Source organism: Gambusia affinis, linkage group LG14 (genome assembly GCF_019740435.1).
Source record: "Gambusia affinis linkage group LG14, SWU_Gaff_1.0, whole genome shotgun sequence".
In the NCBI taxonomy this organism is placed as follows: domain Eukaryota; kingdom Metazoa; phylum Chordata; class Actinopteri; order Cyprinodontiformes; family Poeciliidae; genus Gambusia; species Gambusia affinis.
In genome coordinates, this window is record NC_057881.1 from 23,426,079 (window position 1) to 23,442,495 (window position 16,417).

Below are 16,417 nucleotides of genomic sequence, written 5' to 3' on the forward strand. Positions count from 1 at the left end.
CGAGACGGTAGTTTTTGGAGTGTGTGGAGGTTTTTCTTTTCTTTTTCTTTTTTTTTTTTTGCCTGTGAAGCAAAGCCAGGTTCTCCAAGTTACAGTGCACAGTTTCTTTAAACATAGAAATGTCGTTTTTAATGTGTGTGAGGGGAGAGTTTTAACTCACAGGGTTGCAGAGAGGCACACAGCAAACATGAACCCAAACGAACTAATAATGATTCTCCAGCATCACTGAGACAAGACAACAACACTGGGCCAATCAGGAGAGAGAAGACAGAAATGATGGAGGATTCTTCAGAAAATTAAGAAAATTATTGTTAACTCTGACAATCCTCATCATGAGACCGTCTTGAAAGAGTATAGTATCATCAACCATCTACAATAACTCTTTGAATAGTCTGAATTGGTGAGGTACAACATTTAATTTAACTTTTCGATCAATAAAGTATTTTGGAATTGAATTTTGAATTTGAATTTTTCTTCTAATCCATGCTTTACGACAGAGAGAAGTTTTCCCATTTGGAGGTCCGAAACTGACATTGTAAGAATGAAAGCAGAAATATAATGTCGCGCCAGTAGGTGGCAGCATACGGAGTGATAAACATGACAACACGATACTTGTATTATCTGTATTATTTGTAGTCCAATTTCTCTCGTGAGTGCGTGCGTCCGTCAATGACAGCCATGGAAACGACGTTAGCATTCTCAACCCTATAAATGACGCTGACCTTCTGAATTCTTCCCCCTTTGCGACGGGACTTTTGAGAGAGACGCCTGAAGGAGCCTTTACGCCTCGGAAGGTTTGAGCTTGTCGATAAGTCTGCTGTGCAAAACTTGCTAAAGAAGCGCTTGCTGAAACACGCAGTTGCTGAAGAAGCCCGTGATAAAGAAACCTGCGAAAGACAGTTCCTGACCAGGAGAAGCACCAACAGGGTGACCAGCTGGAAGGTCAAAAATAATTCTTTTATTATTTTTAATAAACGAAAGAAAGTTATTACTAAGATATTAGTAACGTGTTTAGTTTATTTTGTGTTTGTGTGTGTGTTTTAAAGAAATACTGACTGCTGTAGAAAAAAAAAGACAAGTAGCATTCTTTGCTAGCATAGATCGTTCTTAACTAATGAGCCTTTTTCTGAACTGAATTTGGCTGGAATTGTCAGGACTGTTAAACTGTGGTGTAGTGATTTAATAAATATATGTATTTTACTTAGTTCTAGTCAAATCAGTTAGATTAACGCCAAATTTCTGGAAAATTAGCTTCGTTTTTGACCGTTATTTTTTGAAAAATGCCATGATAAACACTCAGTTTCCATGGATACGCTAAGTGAAATACGTTAAATATTTAATATTATTTTTTAAAAAACATTAAAAAATAGTATTTACCCATATAATGGCCTATATTTTAATTGTTTAATTAAATTTTTTTTTCAAGAAAGGAACATGCTGATCTGTTTTTATTTATTCTTATTATTTTTAGCATAGCCAGGAAACATGAATTGATTTGAAAAAACAAAACTGGTGATATTTAATCTAGTGTCAGGTTGGTGTTTTGAGGACTTTTTTAAAACATATAGCTTTAATAGGTCTTTTGCATTTGTGGGGTGAAACAAATTTGTGAGTTAATTTAAATTGGTTTGTGTCCTCCTATGTGTTAGCTTATTGACATTTGTGGATAAATATCTGGGATATTAACACTAGTGTTTGAGAAAAATTGTTATGGTGGTTTGAAAAAAACAAAACAAAACAATCAGATTTCTGTCTTTTACTTTTTTTTTTTTTGAAAAATACCCTGACAGTTGGTTTCCATGGTAATCACATAAGACTAGTGGTTTATTAGGACACTCAAAGACGCTTTACATAAAATTCCCATTCATGCAATGGATTGTAACCACAGATGTTATATCGTGCCAGCAATAAACTCTAGCTAAAGGTGGGAGAAGTCTCTTGCTCAAGGACACAACGACAGAGGCGGACCGTCGCAGGGCAAACTCCTACCACTGTCGCCTCAGTAATAAGCATTAAAAGTGTGTGTGTGTGTGTGTTCGTTAATGATAGAACATTAATAGGCAATGAATCGTGGATAGTTGTAGTGATCATCAATTAAAGCTGATTTTCAAAAATCAGCTTTGATGACTTTGGTGTCCAATTTTTGGTAAACTGGATGGTTCTTTGTACATTTGTTTTTTGAAAAAGCCCAGAAAAACATATTTAGTTTCCATGGATACATTGGTGACATTATTTAAAATTACTTCAATAAAAAAATAAGAAACACTTTTCAAACATGTGCCTCCTCCTATTTAATGATAGACTTTAATATATGCGTTTAGTTTTCTTACATGGATGAACTGATTTTAAAAGAAATGGAACATTGTTTGAGTTGGTTAGAGTCAACTTTGATGACTTTAGTGTTCAGTTTTTGGAAATTCCAACTTTTTGTCTAGGAAAATATAATTTGCAGTTTTGGGGTGCAACATATTTGTGAGTTAATTGAATTTGTTTTGTGATTTATATGCTAGTTATTTGAAGTTCTGAAAAAGGTCCGTAATGCTGACTGTAGTTGTTTTGGTTTGAAAGAAGTTTTGGAAGCAGCTTTTTGAAAAATGTGGTGTATGTTGTCTCCATGGATACATTGATCAAATAACAACACACAACTTTATTCTTAGAAAAAATCTTTAAAGAGCAATCAATGTGTTGATTTGACAAAGTAACTAAATTATTTAGTTTATTGTAATTACTCAAGATCAGAAAAACAGTGTTTTGCTCCATTGCATATCATTTTCAGAAATTACTTGAATGCTAACAGTGAATGTTAAAATTCATTAGAAAAACAATCATCTCAGTTTCAGTTGGTCTGGTTGTGATTAATTTGTTAGTTAACATTTTTTGGTGGGATTGTGGGGATTTAGCACTGCTTATCCGGCTTAAAATGTTACTTCTGGTTTTAGAAGATCACTTTTGTTTTATTCAGATCTTTGGAATAAGAAGTCAGTGCCTGGACCAGGTTTCAGAAAATGCCTCAAAAACACATTTGGTCTCCTTGGATATTACTTACTTGAAATAAAAACCTAATACTTGAATATTAGAAAAGTTTTTAGATACATATTTCTCCTGGATTATTTCTAAGTAGTTTAGATTTAAACTTATTATTGTTTAGTTTTATTTTTCTAAGAAAGAGGAGTTGTGCGAGTTGTTTACGAAATGCTGTGTTGGTCCTTTGCATATTTGGAGCTGTAATATATTTTCACGCTGATTAGATTTTCAGAAAGAGTCAGCAATATTAATAGTAGTGTGTTGATTGGAAAACATTTTATTTTAGTTTGAGAGAAAATTACTTTTAGAGAATCCATTTTATTGATGTTTTCTGTCTCCATGGAGATGGTAATATTGAAAGAAGCATTTGGAGCAATATAATTGTGTGAACGTTCATCTGAGTTTCTTGCTGGGTTGTGTGCAGCCATAATCTTCAGACTGATGTAATGAATTTCATAACACTACCTTCAACCATAACTGACCCATTTGGAATAATAGTAACATGAGATAAGACTTAAAGGCATCAGGCACACATAAGGGATGCAGATTATTATTTTAATTATTTTGTCTGGCTTATCTCCATACAGAATATAATGGCCATTTTAACACTGGATATGAATTTCTAAATCAAATAAACAGTTTTATTTTTGTAAGAGCCCCTGGAAACGGAGAAAAGGCCACTTATGACGGCCTGTTTATTTAGATCCCCAGTCTTTAAACTCAATTAATTTTACAGGTGTACATTTCTGCTGTTGGCTATATGTGGGAGTATGAAGGTAGTACTGATGGGGTGTCACACTAGCTGTCTTTGTGATTGTGAAAAATTGTGGAGCTCAAAGGAATTTAGTTTGATTAACTACAATGAACATTTTGGTAATTTACAAATGCTATTGGAAACATATTTTTAAACTTTGATACTTTTCAAGTATTAAAGTTGTGTAAGCAGTGATTTAAGGGTAATAGTAATGAATGGATTGCGTATCTTATCCCTGGCTATTGTTAAGAATGATAAAATGTACCTGAGCATCAAAGATTTGTGAGGATGGGTTGTTATAGAATATGTTATGAGTAACTTGTTGCAGTCTTATTTTATTCACACTAATGACACAATCTAAGATTACAGGTGTTTAGCTGTCAGATTATGTTTAGCGATTAAAACGTCTTAAACACAGTGTATAGCTCTTTAATTTAGGTTTCCAAATGTTTAAGAGTTTATGGTTAGGGATGAATTACCAATAAGTCTAAATTTGATTTGTTGTCTTTAATGATTGATTGGTACCAAGATGAAGCTGCAAGTTTCTTTGTCTGGGTGGTGATGGTCCATACATGTTTGATCTTTGAGTTTTAGAGTGTGTTCTGGTTTTTTTGCTGTTTTTTTGTTATTAAGGATAAGGTATATTTGTTTTTTCTCTTAATTCCCATCATATACAATGGCATAGTAATAATATTGTTAATTAAATATATTCAAGAAAAGCAAACACATTCACAAACCTGGGTTATTGTATTGTGGGAATCTCAGTGTTCCCTCAAAACATCGCTTTGGACGAGGAGAAGCAGTGTTCAGCATCTATGCACCACAAATCTAGAACAAACTTCCAGAAAACTGTAAAACAGCTGAAACACTGACTTCCTTTAAATCTCAACTAAAAACCGACTTGTTTAGAGTTGTATTTGAAACGTAATCAATTGCAAGTTTATTGACGGAATCTGACTTGATGTTGTATTTTTATTGTTGATTCTATGTTGCATTGTGTTTTTGTGTTTGATTTGATGTAAAGCACTTTGAAATGCCTTGCTGCTGAAATGTGCTTTACAAATAAAGTTTGATTGATTGATTGATTGATTTGGACTTTTGTGAAGGTCTAGATACTGACTTCTAGCTTTTTTTGCTTTGTTTTTTTTTCTTTACAGCTCATACTATGGCGTTTCCAGCAGATGGATCCCCAATGTTGGAGGGATATCAAGACAATGGTAAGGATCATGGTAAGGTGTGGTCAAAAGAAACTGACATGGTTTCTGAAGACCACAGAGAGGGGTTGAGGTGTAATTCACCTCCGCAGTCTGTGGACTGTATTACCATCTCCAGTGGTAGCTCTACTACCAGCGCCAGTGAAGACAAGGTAGGTAATGCCTGTATTATCAGTTCCAGCGGTAGCTCTACTACCAGCTCCAGCGGTAGCTCTACTACCAGCTCAAGTGAAGACGAGGTAGGTAATGACTGTACTACTAGCTCCAGGAAAGACAAGGATGATAAGGAAGACCAGGATGACTTTAATTCCAGACTTCGGTTTGTCCAGGTCCTTTCACCAAACATTAAATTCCTGTGGGGCATAGGAGTACTTGAACAGTCATTGAAACATCTCAATTCGAAGTTTGATCAGCTGGGCTCCGCTGAGGACCGTGCCAGTGCCGCGTCACGGCGCTGGCACGCTGAGATTCTTGAGATTCTTCCCCAAAATTTCAAATACATACAAGACATTGGGGTAGCTCAGAAGCCTCAAGAAGACACGGCTCCCTTCACTTCACTTGAATTCACATCTAAACTTGACAAACAGGAAGAGCCCATTTTGCGTCCAGAGATCTCCAGACCTATCGGTACCTCGCAACATCGTCAAGTAGGTTGGAAAAAGGACAGGGCTTCTTTGACTTCCTTCCGCGCCAGGAGCACTACACAGAAGGTGGATGTTGCGAAGGAGGACGACCCACCATCAAAGCTTAGTTTTGGTACAGTGCTTCCTTCCAGCTTTAAATTCACATCTGAACTTGACAAACCGGAAGAGCCCATTTTGCGTCCAGAGAACTCCACACCTATTGGTACCTCGCAACATCGTCAAGTAGGTTGGAAAAAGGACAGGGCTTCTTTGACTTCCTGCCGCGCCAGGAGCACTACACAGAAGGTGGATGCTGCGAAGGAGGACGACCCACCATCAAAGCTTAGTTTTGGTACAGTGCTTCCTTCCAGCTTTAAATTCACATCTGAACTTGACAAACCGGAGGAGCCCATTTTGCGTCCAGAGAACTCCACACCTATCGGTACCTCGCAATATCATCGAGTAGGTTTGGAAGAGGATGTGGCTTTGTTGACTTCCTGCCGTGCCAGGAGCACTACACAGAAGGTGGATTCTGCGAAGGAAGACGACCCACCATCAAAGCTTAGTTTTGGTACAGTGCTTCCTTCCAACTTTAAATTCACATCTGAACTTGACAAACCGGAAAAGTCCATTTTGCGTCCAGAGGACTCTAGTCCTATCAGTGCCTCGCCACAACCTCTGGCAGGTTGGAGAAATTTAGTGAGTTCTTTGACTTCCACCCGCGCCAAGAGAACTACAAAGAAGGTGGATGATGCGAAGGAGGACGACCCACCATCAAAGCCTAGTGATCAGGTAGGTCTGAAAGAGGACGTGGCTCATGCGACATCTGCAACTGGCATAAACGGAAAGAGGGAAAAGGACAGTGATGCTGAAGAGCAGCCCCCAGCCAAGAGGACTAGGGACACCTTTGCTGAAGAGGAGCTCCCCAACAAGTGGACCAGGGATAGCGATGACGCTAAAGAGGAGCCCCCAGCCAAGAGGAGTAAGGACACTCTTGCTGAAAAGGAGCTCCCCTCCAAGAAGACCAGGGACAGTGTTGCTGAAGGGAAACTCCCAGCCAAGAGGACCAGGAATAGTGATGATTTTAAACAGGAGCCCTCTGCCAAGAGGATCAGGGACAGTGTTAATGAAGAGGAGTCCCCAGCCAAGAGGACCAGGGACAGTGTTGCTGAAGAGGAGTCCCCAGCCAAGAGGACCAGAGACAGTGTTGCTGAAGAGGAGCCCCCAGCCAAGAGGACCAGGGACACTGTTGCTGATGAGGAGCCCCCAGCCAAGAGGACCAGGGACACTGTTGCTGAAGAGGAGCCCCCAGCCAAGAGGACCAGGGACACTGTTGCTGAAGAGGAGCCCCCAGCCAAGAGGACCAGGGACACTGTTGCTGATGAGGAGCCCCCAGCCAAGAGGACCAGGGACACTGTTGCTGAAGAGGATCCCCCAGCCAAGAGGACCAGGGACACTGTTGCTGATGAGGAGCCCCCAGCCAAGATGATTAGATACACTCTTGCTGAAGAGGAGTTCCCAGCCAAGACAGCACAGTGGTACAATGAGGATCCCATTTGGGGCGAGGTCCTTGAAAGAATCGGCAGAAGGATGGCATGGAGATATGGTAAAGAATGGGAGAACGAGCCCATTCCGTCAACCCCTCTGTTCATTCCCTACCGAAAGACAGACCATGAAGATCCTATTCTGTTATCCCCTGTCCTCAGTCCCTCACCACAGACATCTTGTGGGAATCCTGGTCTGTCATCCCCCGTCCTTAGACCCTCTTGTAAAATGCCACGTAAACGTCCTGTTTTGTCATCCCCTGACGTCAGTCCCTCACCATCGACGCACTGTGAAGATCCCGTTTTGTCACCCCGTGTTTTCAGTCCCCCACCGAGGATGCCGTGTGAGGATGTCATTCTGTCACCCAGTGTTTTCAGTCCTTCACCATCAACACACTGTGAAAATCCAACTTTGTCATCCCCTGACTTCCGTTTCTGGATGGAGACTGAAAAGGACATAAAAGAGGAACCAACACCTTCAACATCTGGTGGAACTACAGCAAAAGAGAGTTCCAGACACGTGTGGTTTAGACCTCGCTACGTTGTGTCAAGTGACTCTGATTAGATTGGGATCCGTAGAAACTGAAGACCCATTTCGGAAGTCACATTAGGACATCATCATTTCTCAGTTTTTTTAAAATTCTTATTATTAAAGCCAGTGGGTTTCTAGCAAACCTGTCGAAGCCTTAGGTAGCACCTTGCACCGGGGCTTTTCTTTATCCCGCTGCTAGATGTAGCATTTTAGATGTTGAGGATTCTGGCAGGACTCAGGAATCCTTAGGTAACGCCTTGCACTGGGGTTTTGTGTCTTCCTCTCATCTTCCCTATGTTTCAGGGTGAAATAGTGGTTCTTCCCCACGCGGTTCTCTCCGATATTTGTAAATTATTCTATTCTGTTCCCCCAGTAATCCACTCTCCAAGTTTTTAATCTTTCAGGTTTTAGCTGGTCATCGTTGGATCCTTTTGTCGTCGTCCATGTGGTTCCTGTCCTTCTGGACTCCTTGTTTTTCACACTGCTTGTAAGTTTTTGCATTCCACATTCACATTATACTGCTTACCTCCTGCTGGTGGTGGGACCATCAGCTTTACTAAATAAAAATAGAAATAGAAATTCACTATTAGTAATTTAGAAGATAGAGTTATAATTTACATTAAGTAAGGAATGCTTGCCTGACAATACATTGTATCAGAAACCAAATTAAAGCATCAGTACAATAAGAAATTAGAAGACTAAAGAGGACATAGACAGAATTTATGATTGAAGGATTTAATTAAGAGTTTTTATTCAGAGGGACACTAGAGAACAGGATCGAAGGAAAGGAAATGGAGAGCATGTGGAGCAAAGTTTTATGTAGATAAACTATTAATCTCATGAAACAAATAGTTTATTTGGCCAACAGCATGTTTATGTGTTACAACACAGAAAAATAAAAAACAATAGACATTAAAAAATACCCGAACTAGTCTCTGATCCAGGTTCAGCCTTCTCAGATCTCTGATTCTTTGATCATCCCAGGTTGGATCTCGTCAGCCTGTAATCCTCCACCTTCAGCACCACCAGTCAGATGGAGGAAGATAAGAGAACCCAGTTGACAAAAAAAGTAAGAAAGCTTATTTTTATTTTAAATGTGGATGAAATTGAGGTCGAATTCCAAAATTGTTCTTTCTTCTGTCCAAGTATATTCTATTTGTTAACCCTATTGTCTTTTCTCTGGATTTCATTTCTACATCAACTCATGGCACATGACTTGAGTTGACCGACAATTAAAGCAGAAGACCAGCTCCGCCTTGAATCCTCCACCTTCAACACCACCAGTCAGGTGGAGGAAGATAAGAGAACCCAGTTGACAAAAAAAGTAAGAACATTTATATCTACACAACATGACTAATCATTTCAAATATAGCTGCGGAGAGCTGAGCTGAAAGTTAGAAACTGTTGCTGCCTGCTGCCCATGCATATTTTCCTCCTTAACTTTATCTTCTCTCTTTATTTCATTTCTCTGTGAACTCATGTGATGACTGGAGTTGACCAAAAATTAAAGCAGAAGATCTGCTCCACCTGCTGATCTGCTGGTTGTAACAGATTGTGGGAAAGGTGAGGACATGATGATGACATTGATCAGAAAGTCTCTTTCAATAATCCGTCAATTAGACAGAAATTAAGGAATGTGTGTCTGATCATGTGTTGATTCCCCAGCATCACTGAGACAAGACAACAGCACTGGACCAATCAGGCGAGAGAAAACAGAGAGGACTGAGGACTAAAACAAATATACAAAGCCTGACAAGGAAGGCAGACGATCCAGTGGCCCCAAGTTTATACACCATCTGTTAGTACTAAATACATTTTTTATAACTGTAATTTTTCAGCCACTCTATAGTTGAGAATATTTTCTTAATTATTCAAGAATTGAAACCTTGGTATTCCTTCCTGTTAGATCACATAAGCAAAAAAATAAACAAAATTTAATGTGCAAAATGTTTATTTACAGTGAGCAACGCTAAAACACTTTTATTCATACAGTGCAGTAAACAATTCTTATTAAATTCCCCCCTGTTGGGTCTTTTGCACACGACTAAAAGCAGCTCTATAATGCCTGCATCTTTCTATGTGCTTCTATAAAAATATGTTTGTTGGGATTTGAACACGTTTATTGGCAGCTTTAGTGCCAAAACAATTTTGAAAATCCTTTTATTTCTCAAATTGCAGTGGCATAATCACACTCTGAAAACTTCCAGAAAGTCAAGAATTATGTCTAACTTTGTACACAATAACTGATGTAGTATTGAATGACACTTGTGATTCTAGTAAAATTTTACTGAACCATTTCTTATGCTTTACTTTGATCAGCATGTAGGAGCTTTTACTTTGGAAATACCCATGAAGATGCCAGGCTGCCTGTAGCCACTTCCTGTGAATCCACTAAAGTAATATTGAGCCTTATTTGGGTGAAGTTACCTTTAAAAAACCAACTATGAGGACGTTTTTCCCACCTAAGAGAGAAGGAGCAGAAGAAGAATGAATGACTGTTACATGACAAGTGAATCTAACACGTACTGCAGGTTGATGACCTTTGACCTGTAGCACAGACACGCGTCTCTGAAAGCGCTGCAGGAGTGATGAGATCACAAGGATGTCACAATTTCTTCTTTTAGCTCATCTTTTGAGGCAGACTCAGATGGAGAAGTGGAATAAAAAGCAACAGTGGAAACGGGTCAAACAACGACGAATGAGGAGCCAATCACTTTCAAACTCACACTCCGCCTCAACCCTCCTCCCGTCTGACAGACACCAAACAATGAGCCTCCTTCATCGCTATAGAACCTCCTCACCTCCATCACTGTCAGGGACATCCTGAAGTGACTGGCTGAGGTGGATGCAGACACTCTGAGGGTGAGTTCTTGAGGTTTAAATTGTTTGGCCTCTTGTGCACTTCCATGATTTTTACTGTGACATATGCATTTGTTTGCATCAAATGTTTTTTGTTACTTGTATTTTTTGTGCATAGATTCCTAAATTAAAGCCCCGACAATTGAAAGATTCAAAGCGTTTGTGTCTCCTAGGTACTCGGAGCTGGTAGAGTGAGTTGTTTTCCAGAAGAGTGTTCTGTGTGTGTGTGCGTGTGTGTGTGTGTGTGTGTGTATGTTTGCAGGAACTACAGTGACTCTGCCCTGCCGTTACGACTACACCCCTCAGGTGGATCATTTGTTTCTTTAGATGGACGGTTCGAATGTTTGCGAAAACAAGTGAATGTACTTTGTTGGGGTTTTATGTAACAGACCCAAACTAAATATTTAATTATTTTGGAGAGGCATGAAATTTCTGTCCCTTTTTTTTTTTTAGTTTATGAAATCTGAAAAGTTAGAATTTTTTATTTTTCCCCACTTCACACTAATAGTATGTTGTGGTGGTGTATCTCATAAAGTATCAGTATAAATATGTTGTTGTTTATGGCTATAGGATATGTTTAAGTGAACAACATTGTGTGAATCTCCCCAGGTCACACTGTGAGGTGCGTTATGTGGTCACCACACCGACCCCAACCAGATCAGCCCTTCCAGTCGCGGACGCACGTGGTGAGAAAAACTGCATGTGCTGTGATTGTTACAGTAAAATGACGTTACTGAAAGGCTGCCCTGCATTCTAGCTACACCAGAGGAAGCGATTCGCCTCAGATTCAGGGTGTGAAGCTGGGCGATGCGGGCCAGCATCACTTCAGGTTAGAGACAGACTGACCGCTGGGGAGATGGACCTCACCTGACACCATTACTCTGGATGTAACAGGTAAAGCTGCTGAGACATCTCAGCAAAGTTTCAGTATTTAATGACGTGTTTGTCTCGGCGTTTCTCAAGTTTGTTCTTCTGTTTCCTTAGCTCGACTCTCCTGTCAATGAAAACATCCATGACTTGAATGTTTGCGAAAACAAGTGAATGTACTTTGTTGGGGTTTTATGTAACAGACCCAAACTAAATATTTAATTATTTTGGAGAGGCATGAAATTTCTGTCCCTTTTTTTTTTTTAGTTTATGAAATCTGAAAAGTTAGAATTTTTTATTTTTCCCCACTTCACACTAATAGTATGTTGTGGTGGTGTATCTCATAAAGTATCAGTATAAATATGTTGTTGTTTATGGCTATAGGATATGTTTAAGTGAACAACATTGTGTGAATCTCCCCAGGTCACACTGTGAGGTGCGTTATGTGGTCACCACACCGACCCCAACCAGATCAGCCCTTCTAGTCGCGGACGCACGTGGTGAGAAAAACTGCATGTGCTGTGATTGTTGCAGTAAAATGACGTTACTGAAAGGCTGCCCTGCATTCTAGCTACACCAGAGGAAGCGATTCGCCTCAGATTCAGGGTGTGAAGCTGGGCGATGCGGGCCAGCATCACTTCAGGTTAGAGACAGACTGACCGCTGGGGAGATGGACCTCACCTGACACCATTACTCTGGATGTAACAGGTAAAGCTGCTGAGACATCTCAGCAAAGTTTCAGTATTTAATGACGTGTTTGTCTCGGCGTTTCTCAAGTTTGTTCTTCTGTTTCCTTAGCTCGACTCTCCTGTCAATGAAAACATCCATGACTCTGCAAGCGGACAGCAAGATTTCTGGTGCCTGGCTGGAGACGAGATTCTGATTATTCAAGAGCCAAAACAAAATGTCCCAATAAATAGTTATTGTTTTCTATTTGTTATTGTTTTCATTATTAATGGTCCACAACACAAAATTCATCAGTGCTGTAACTCTTGAGTTTAATAAAATGTTCTTCTTTCAATCTGTTACTTCTGGAGTCTTTTTTTTTTTAACCATAATCATTTTTGAAAACATATATTAAAGGAAGGCCCACATTTTTAATAGAACTTCATAACTGATCAAAGAACAAACTGGAGAGCGGGATTACAAGAAATGTATTTTGTTTTAGTAAGTGTTAATTAATTTGTAGTTATTTCAATGCAAAATTCACATCTTAAAAACAAACACAAGCCAGTCACAGTGAAGAAGTATCCAGATGTTGACCTTCGACCCTCAGCTTCAACTAATTCACTGAAAGGTTGGGTAGAAGAGTTCCCCAGAGAACGCTCTTTTTCCTCATGGACTCACAACCAATGAAACGAACTGGAAGAACTGGAAGCTGAACCAGTCGGTGGATCATGTCGGTCAACTCCAAGTGACCAACACCGATCGTTTTTAAGTCCTTTAAGGCTTCACAGCTCAGACTCTGACTTATGAAAACTTTTCCTCCAGTCTGAGCCGAGACTGTCAAGGGTTTACATTGAATAGTGTCCAGAAATTTTACTCAAGTTAAAGTAGCAATGCTTCATTATAAAGTTACTCTGGCAAAAGTAAAATTACCCAGGATAGTTATTCAAGTAAGTCTAATCGAGCAAATGTAACATTTCTGGACACAAACGTAACTCAACTAATCATCATCTAGCTAACATCAGATGCATCCAACATGCAACATTAGTCTCAGTTATTGTCTATAAATACATACCTGATAAGACGTAAGTGTTAAAATAACAACAGATGAAGGTTTAAGTCCAAGACATCATAAACTTGTGGAATAAACTCAACTTGTCTCCAGTGTATGAGTTTAACGATTCAGCCTTAAGGTTTACTTTAATCAACAAACTCACTAAGCAAAGTAACACTCAATTGAACTACAAAGTAAAAGATGAAAGAAATAGGACACTAATAACCTGCTCTAAATAAATAAATAAGTAAAACAATGAAAACATAGAACAAGAATGATGCAATGATGCCAAAGTTCAAAGAACTGTGAATGTAATGAAACCAGATTTATTTAGGAGGAAATTAGAAATAGACCAGAATTCAACTAACTCAGGATAGTCTATCTGGGGATAAACTAGCCTTCCTCTTTGTTTTTCTTTTTTTCCTGAAACATTTAGCAAGTATTATTATCGGTTAATTTTTGTAGCATTGTGTACCTTAAAGAAAAACATGCACATCTGTCTGAGTAGAGCTGACCTGCTGGTTGCGCTGCATGGGTGAGTTTGCTGTGGAGCTTAAAGCTAAAGCAGATGACATCAGGTCAGTGAAAAGAAAGACCTCAGCATGGCGTTTTCCCCCCTTTCTCCATAGGAAAGTAATTGTTCCACAGCCTTTCCTGGCATTCGTTGTGCACTTGTGAAGCCAGTGTGGTGCCATGTCCCATATGATCTGCCCACAAGCTTTTTGAGAGCGTAACCAGTCTGCAGGGGGCTTTAATAAATGAGGACCACCCCTCAAGGCAACAGCGATTGTTACGATTAACTGCTACGCTGTGGAAAAGCTGCACAAAGCTGCATTGTGTTACCTTCTATTTCACGGGGAACAATTAGCAAGCACCTACCTTAATGTTCTGATTAAGACATTTATCAGTTTTACTGTATTTTAATGGCTGTTAAACTTCCCGCTAATGGCTCCATTCGAATAATCTGAAAGTATCCAAACACCAAGATCGTAGGTGAAAAAAGTTCAAAGACATGTACTTTCTCTATCCTCTGACATATACTTCTCCCAAGTAGGATCAAACAAATGGACTCTGATGAATTTATGTGGCTGTAAAAGAGGGTTTGGGGCTGAGCATCTGGGCCCAATCTTCACTGCTGCGTGTAATGAGGATCTCAGAGCTTTGTTCTTTTCTTGAGGAGAGAAAAGAGCCAGGTAGGGGGGCTTGCAGCTCAGGTAAACCTGTGCATGTGTCTCACAGCTAATGGAAAACATTAGTGGAGTGGCTGTAGAGAATCGGGGCTCTGCAGCTGAAACAGTAGTCCCATCAGCGATAGACGTTAAGTCCACGAGGCTGCGGATCACCGGGACCAGGCCCAAAGCTGGTGGGTTTTCACAAAAACATAAGCTTGGTGTGAAGTGTCAAACCAAGCGTGGCATCATTTGTTTTACGCAGCGCAACTGGAGTCACTAACTGCTCAGTGCGGTTCGTGTGCCACGGTGCCAGCAAGTTGTTGAAATCTTCCGAGACGGCACAATGCACACAAACCACGCAGCATGTGTTGTTTCTTCCTGGAGATAAACTGAGCTAACAGTAGCTGCACTATCATTAGCGCAACTTGAAATTCCGAAAAATGAATTTGCTTAGTGGTGACAATTTTCCAAAAACTATCAAAAAACTTGATACAGTATGGCAGAAAAGTGTTGATTGCATCCCCTTAACAGAGCGAGCAGAGATTTGATCCGAACGGAGACAAGTTTTGAACATCAGGAGAAAAGTTTGAGAAAGCGCAGAGACTATTTGAAAGAGAGCAGAAGTTTTCAATACAAGCATTACAAGTTTTGAGAAGAAAGACATGAAATCCTGCATTCAGACTGAAAATGTGTGCTCTCAAATTATGGCTGGAAAATTCCCCCATATGAGGTAGCTTTTTTGACCACATCAAAATGGACGTATTGCTTTTATTTTCCCAGAATGCCTTGCACTGCAGTGCACTTCCTGCTTTCGGGGCGGTCTCTGGCCCGTTTGGCATTCACATAGGCATTCGAACTGTGCCAGAGTTCACTTCAAACCGGACCGAGACCGGGGTTTGTAAGTGGATCAGAGTTTGTTCTTTGAGTTCAATTACCCATTCGCATCTCCCCAAACGAACGGGACTTTAGTCTACGAGTAATAGTCTAATAGTCTGCTAAATTAATGGCATCTCAAACATAGCAGTCCTGCACAAACAGTGGCTGAACATTAAGGCCAACAGGAGTTGAAGTAGCAATGTAGAAATCCTGAAGCAAGTCACGTCTTATCCTTGGAAGATGGGCCAGATTCTGTGCTTTGGCAGCTTAAAAGGTTCCAGGCAGGTGTGTCCGCCCTGTGGCTTAGATGAGCTTAAGCTAATAGAAGTCTGATCAAACCCTCAGATGATTTGATGTCATAAGAGAAACTGCTTTCTTCACACAGGTTGCATTGCCTCCACACCTTAGAAGAATCTGTACTGGCCTTGTGACAGCAAAACAAAACTCTACCTGCTGCCAACAAACAACACAAACCTAGCAGGTCTTTACCATTAAGTTTTTAAATGTCAAAGGTCAAGGGTTACTCGGCCTTTGCTGGCGAGTAATTTCTAAAGCACTTAGTAAGGCAGAAAAATTTGGCCTTCAGCAAATAACTAAGCCTTCTGTTGTTTGAAACGTACAAAAATTCTGAACGACACTTACACAACTGCATCTTTAACAGATTTCCAAGAATAGACAAGTCAAAGTAAATGCCTCTTTGTTTGGATGTTTTTTTGTGATAACAGATTTACCTCCGGTTACTTTTGCTGTCCAAACCAGCCCCTAAAACCTGCATCAAAACAGCCCCTAAAACCTGCATCAAAACAGCCCCTAAAACCTGCATCAAAACAGCCCCTAAAACCTGCATCAAAACAGCCCCTAAAACCTGCATCTACCTGTATTTTTTTTCTCCTAAATAATATGGAAAACCTGTGCAAGGCTTGAGTGTGGACACAATACTTTTTGTTTTTGAAACCATGCATCGCTTTCATTTAATTTGACCAGTTATGCCACTTTGTGTTGGTCTATCCCTTAAAATCTCAAACAAAATCCAGTAAGTAAATATCAGTACTATATAACTGACTAAAACATTTTACAGAAATTAGTGATAAAAAAATTGTATTTAGTGATTAAAATACTTTTTTCTAATTGTGAAATGAAATGGTGACATTTCTGCTCATTCTCTCAAATTGTTCAATTTATAGGTGTCAGATGGTGTATAGATGAGACACACTGTAAAAAACACAACATTT

The 16,417-nt window shown here is 39.7% G+C and overlaps 1 protein-coding gene across 10 annotated transcripts; it reads left to right on the forward strand.

Moving 5' to 3' along the window:
* Window positions 1–673: 673 nt before the first annotated feature.
* On the forward strand, window positions 674–12,438 carry LOC122843478 (flocculation protein FLO11-like). 10 transcript variants are annotated; one of them, XR_006372714.1, is made up of 10 exons: window positions 674–942; window positions 4,936–4,995; window positions 8,096–8,178; window positions 8,676–9,254; window positions 9,357–9,489; window positions 10,011–10,553; window positions 10,724–10,856; window positions 11,160–11,236; window positions 11,308–11,444; window positions 11,535–11,568. XR_006372714.1 is itself a non-coding variant. In XM_044138250.1 (9 exons), the coding sequence occupies exon 2, from the start codon at window positions 4,944–4,946 to the stop codon at window positions 7,722–7,724; it is 2,781 nt and encodes a 926-aa protein (XP_043994185.1). In that variant the 5' UTR covers window positions 674–942; window positions 4,936–4,943; the 3' UTR covers window positions 7,725–8,178; window positions 8,676–9,254; window positions 9,357–9,489; window positions 10,011–10,553; window positions 10,724–10,856; window positions 11,160–11,236; window positions 11,308–11,444; window positions 11,535–11,568. The 10 variants fall into 10 exon arrangements, 9 of the variants coding, with proteins under 9 accessions (XP_043994185.1, XP_043994190.1, XP_043994189.1 ...); XM_044138250.1 differs by having other exon boundaries at window positions 4,936–8,178; XM_044138255.1 differs by lacking the exon at window positions 674–942 and having other exon boundaries at window positions 4,811–8,178; window positions 10,011–10,222; window positions 10,316–10,553.
* The last annotated feature ends 3,979 nt before the right edge of the window (window positions 12,439–16,417 follow it).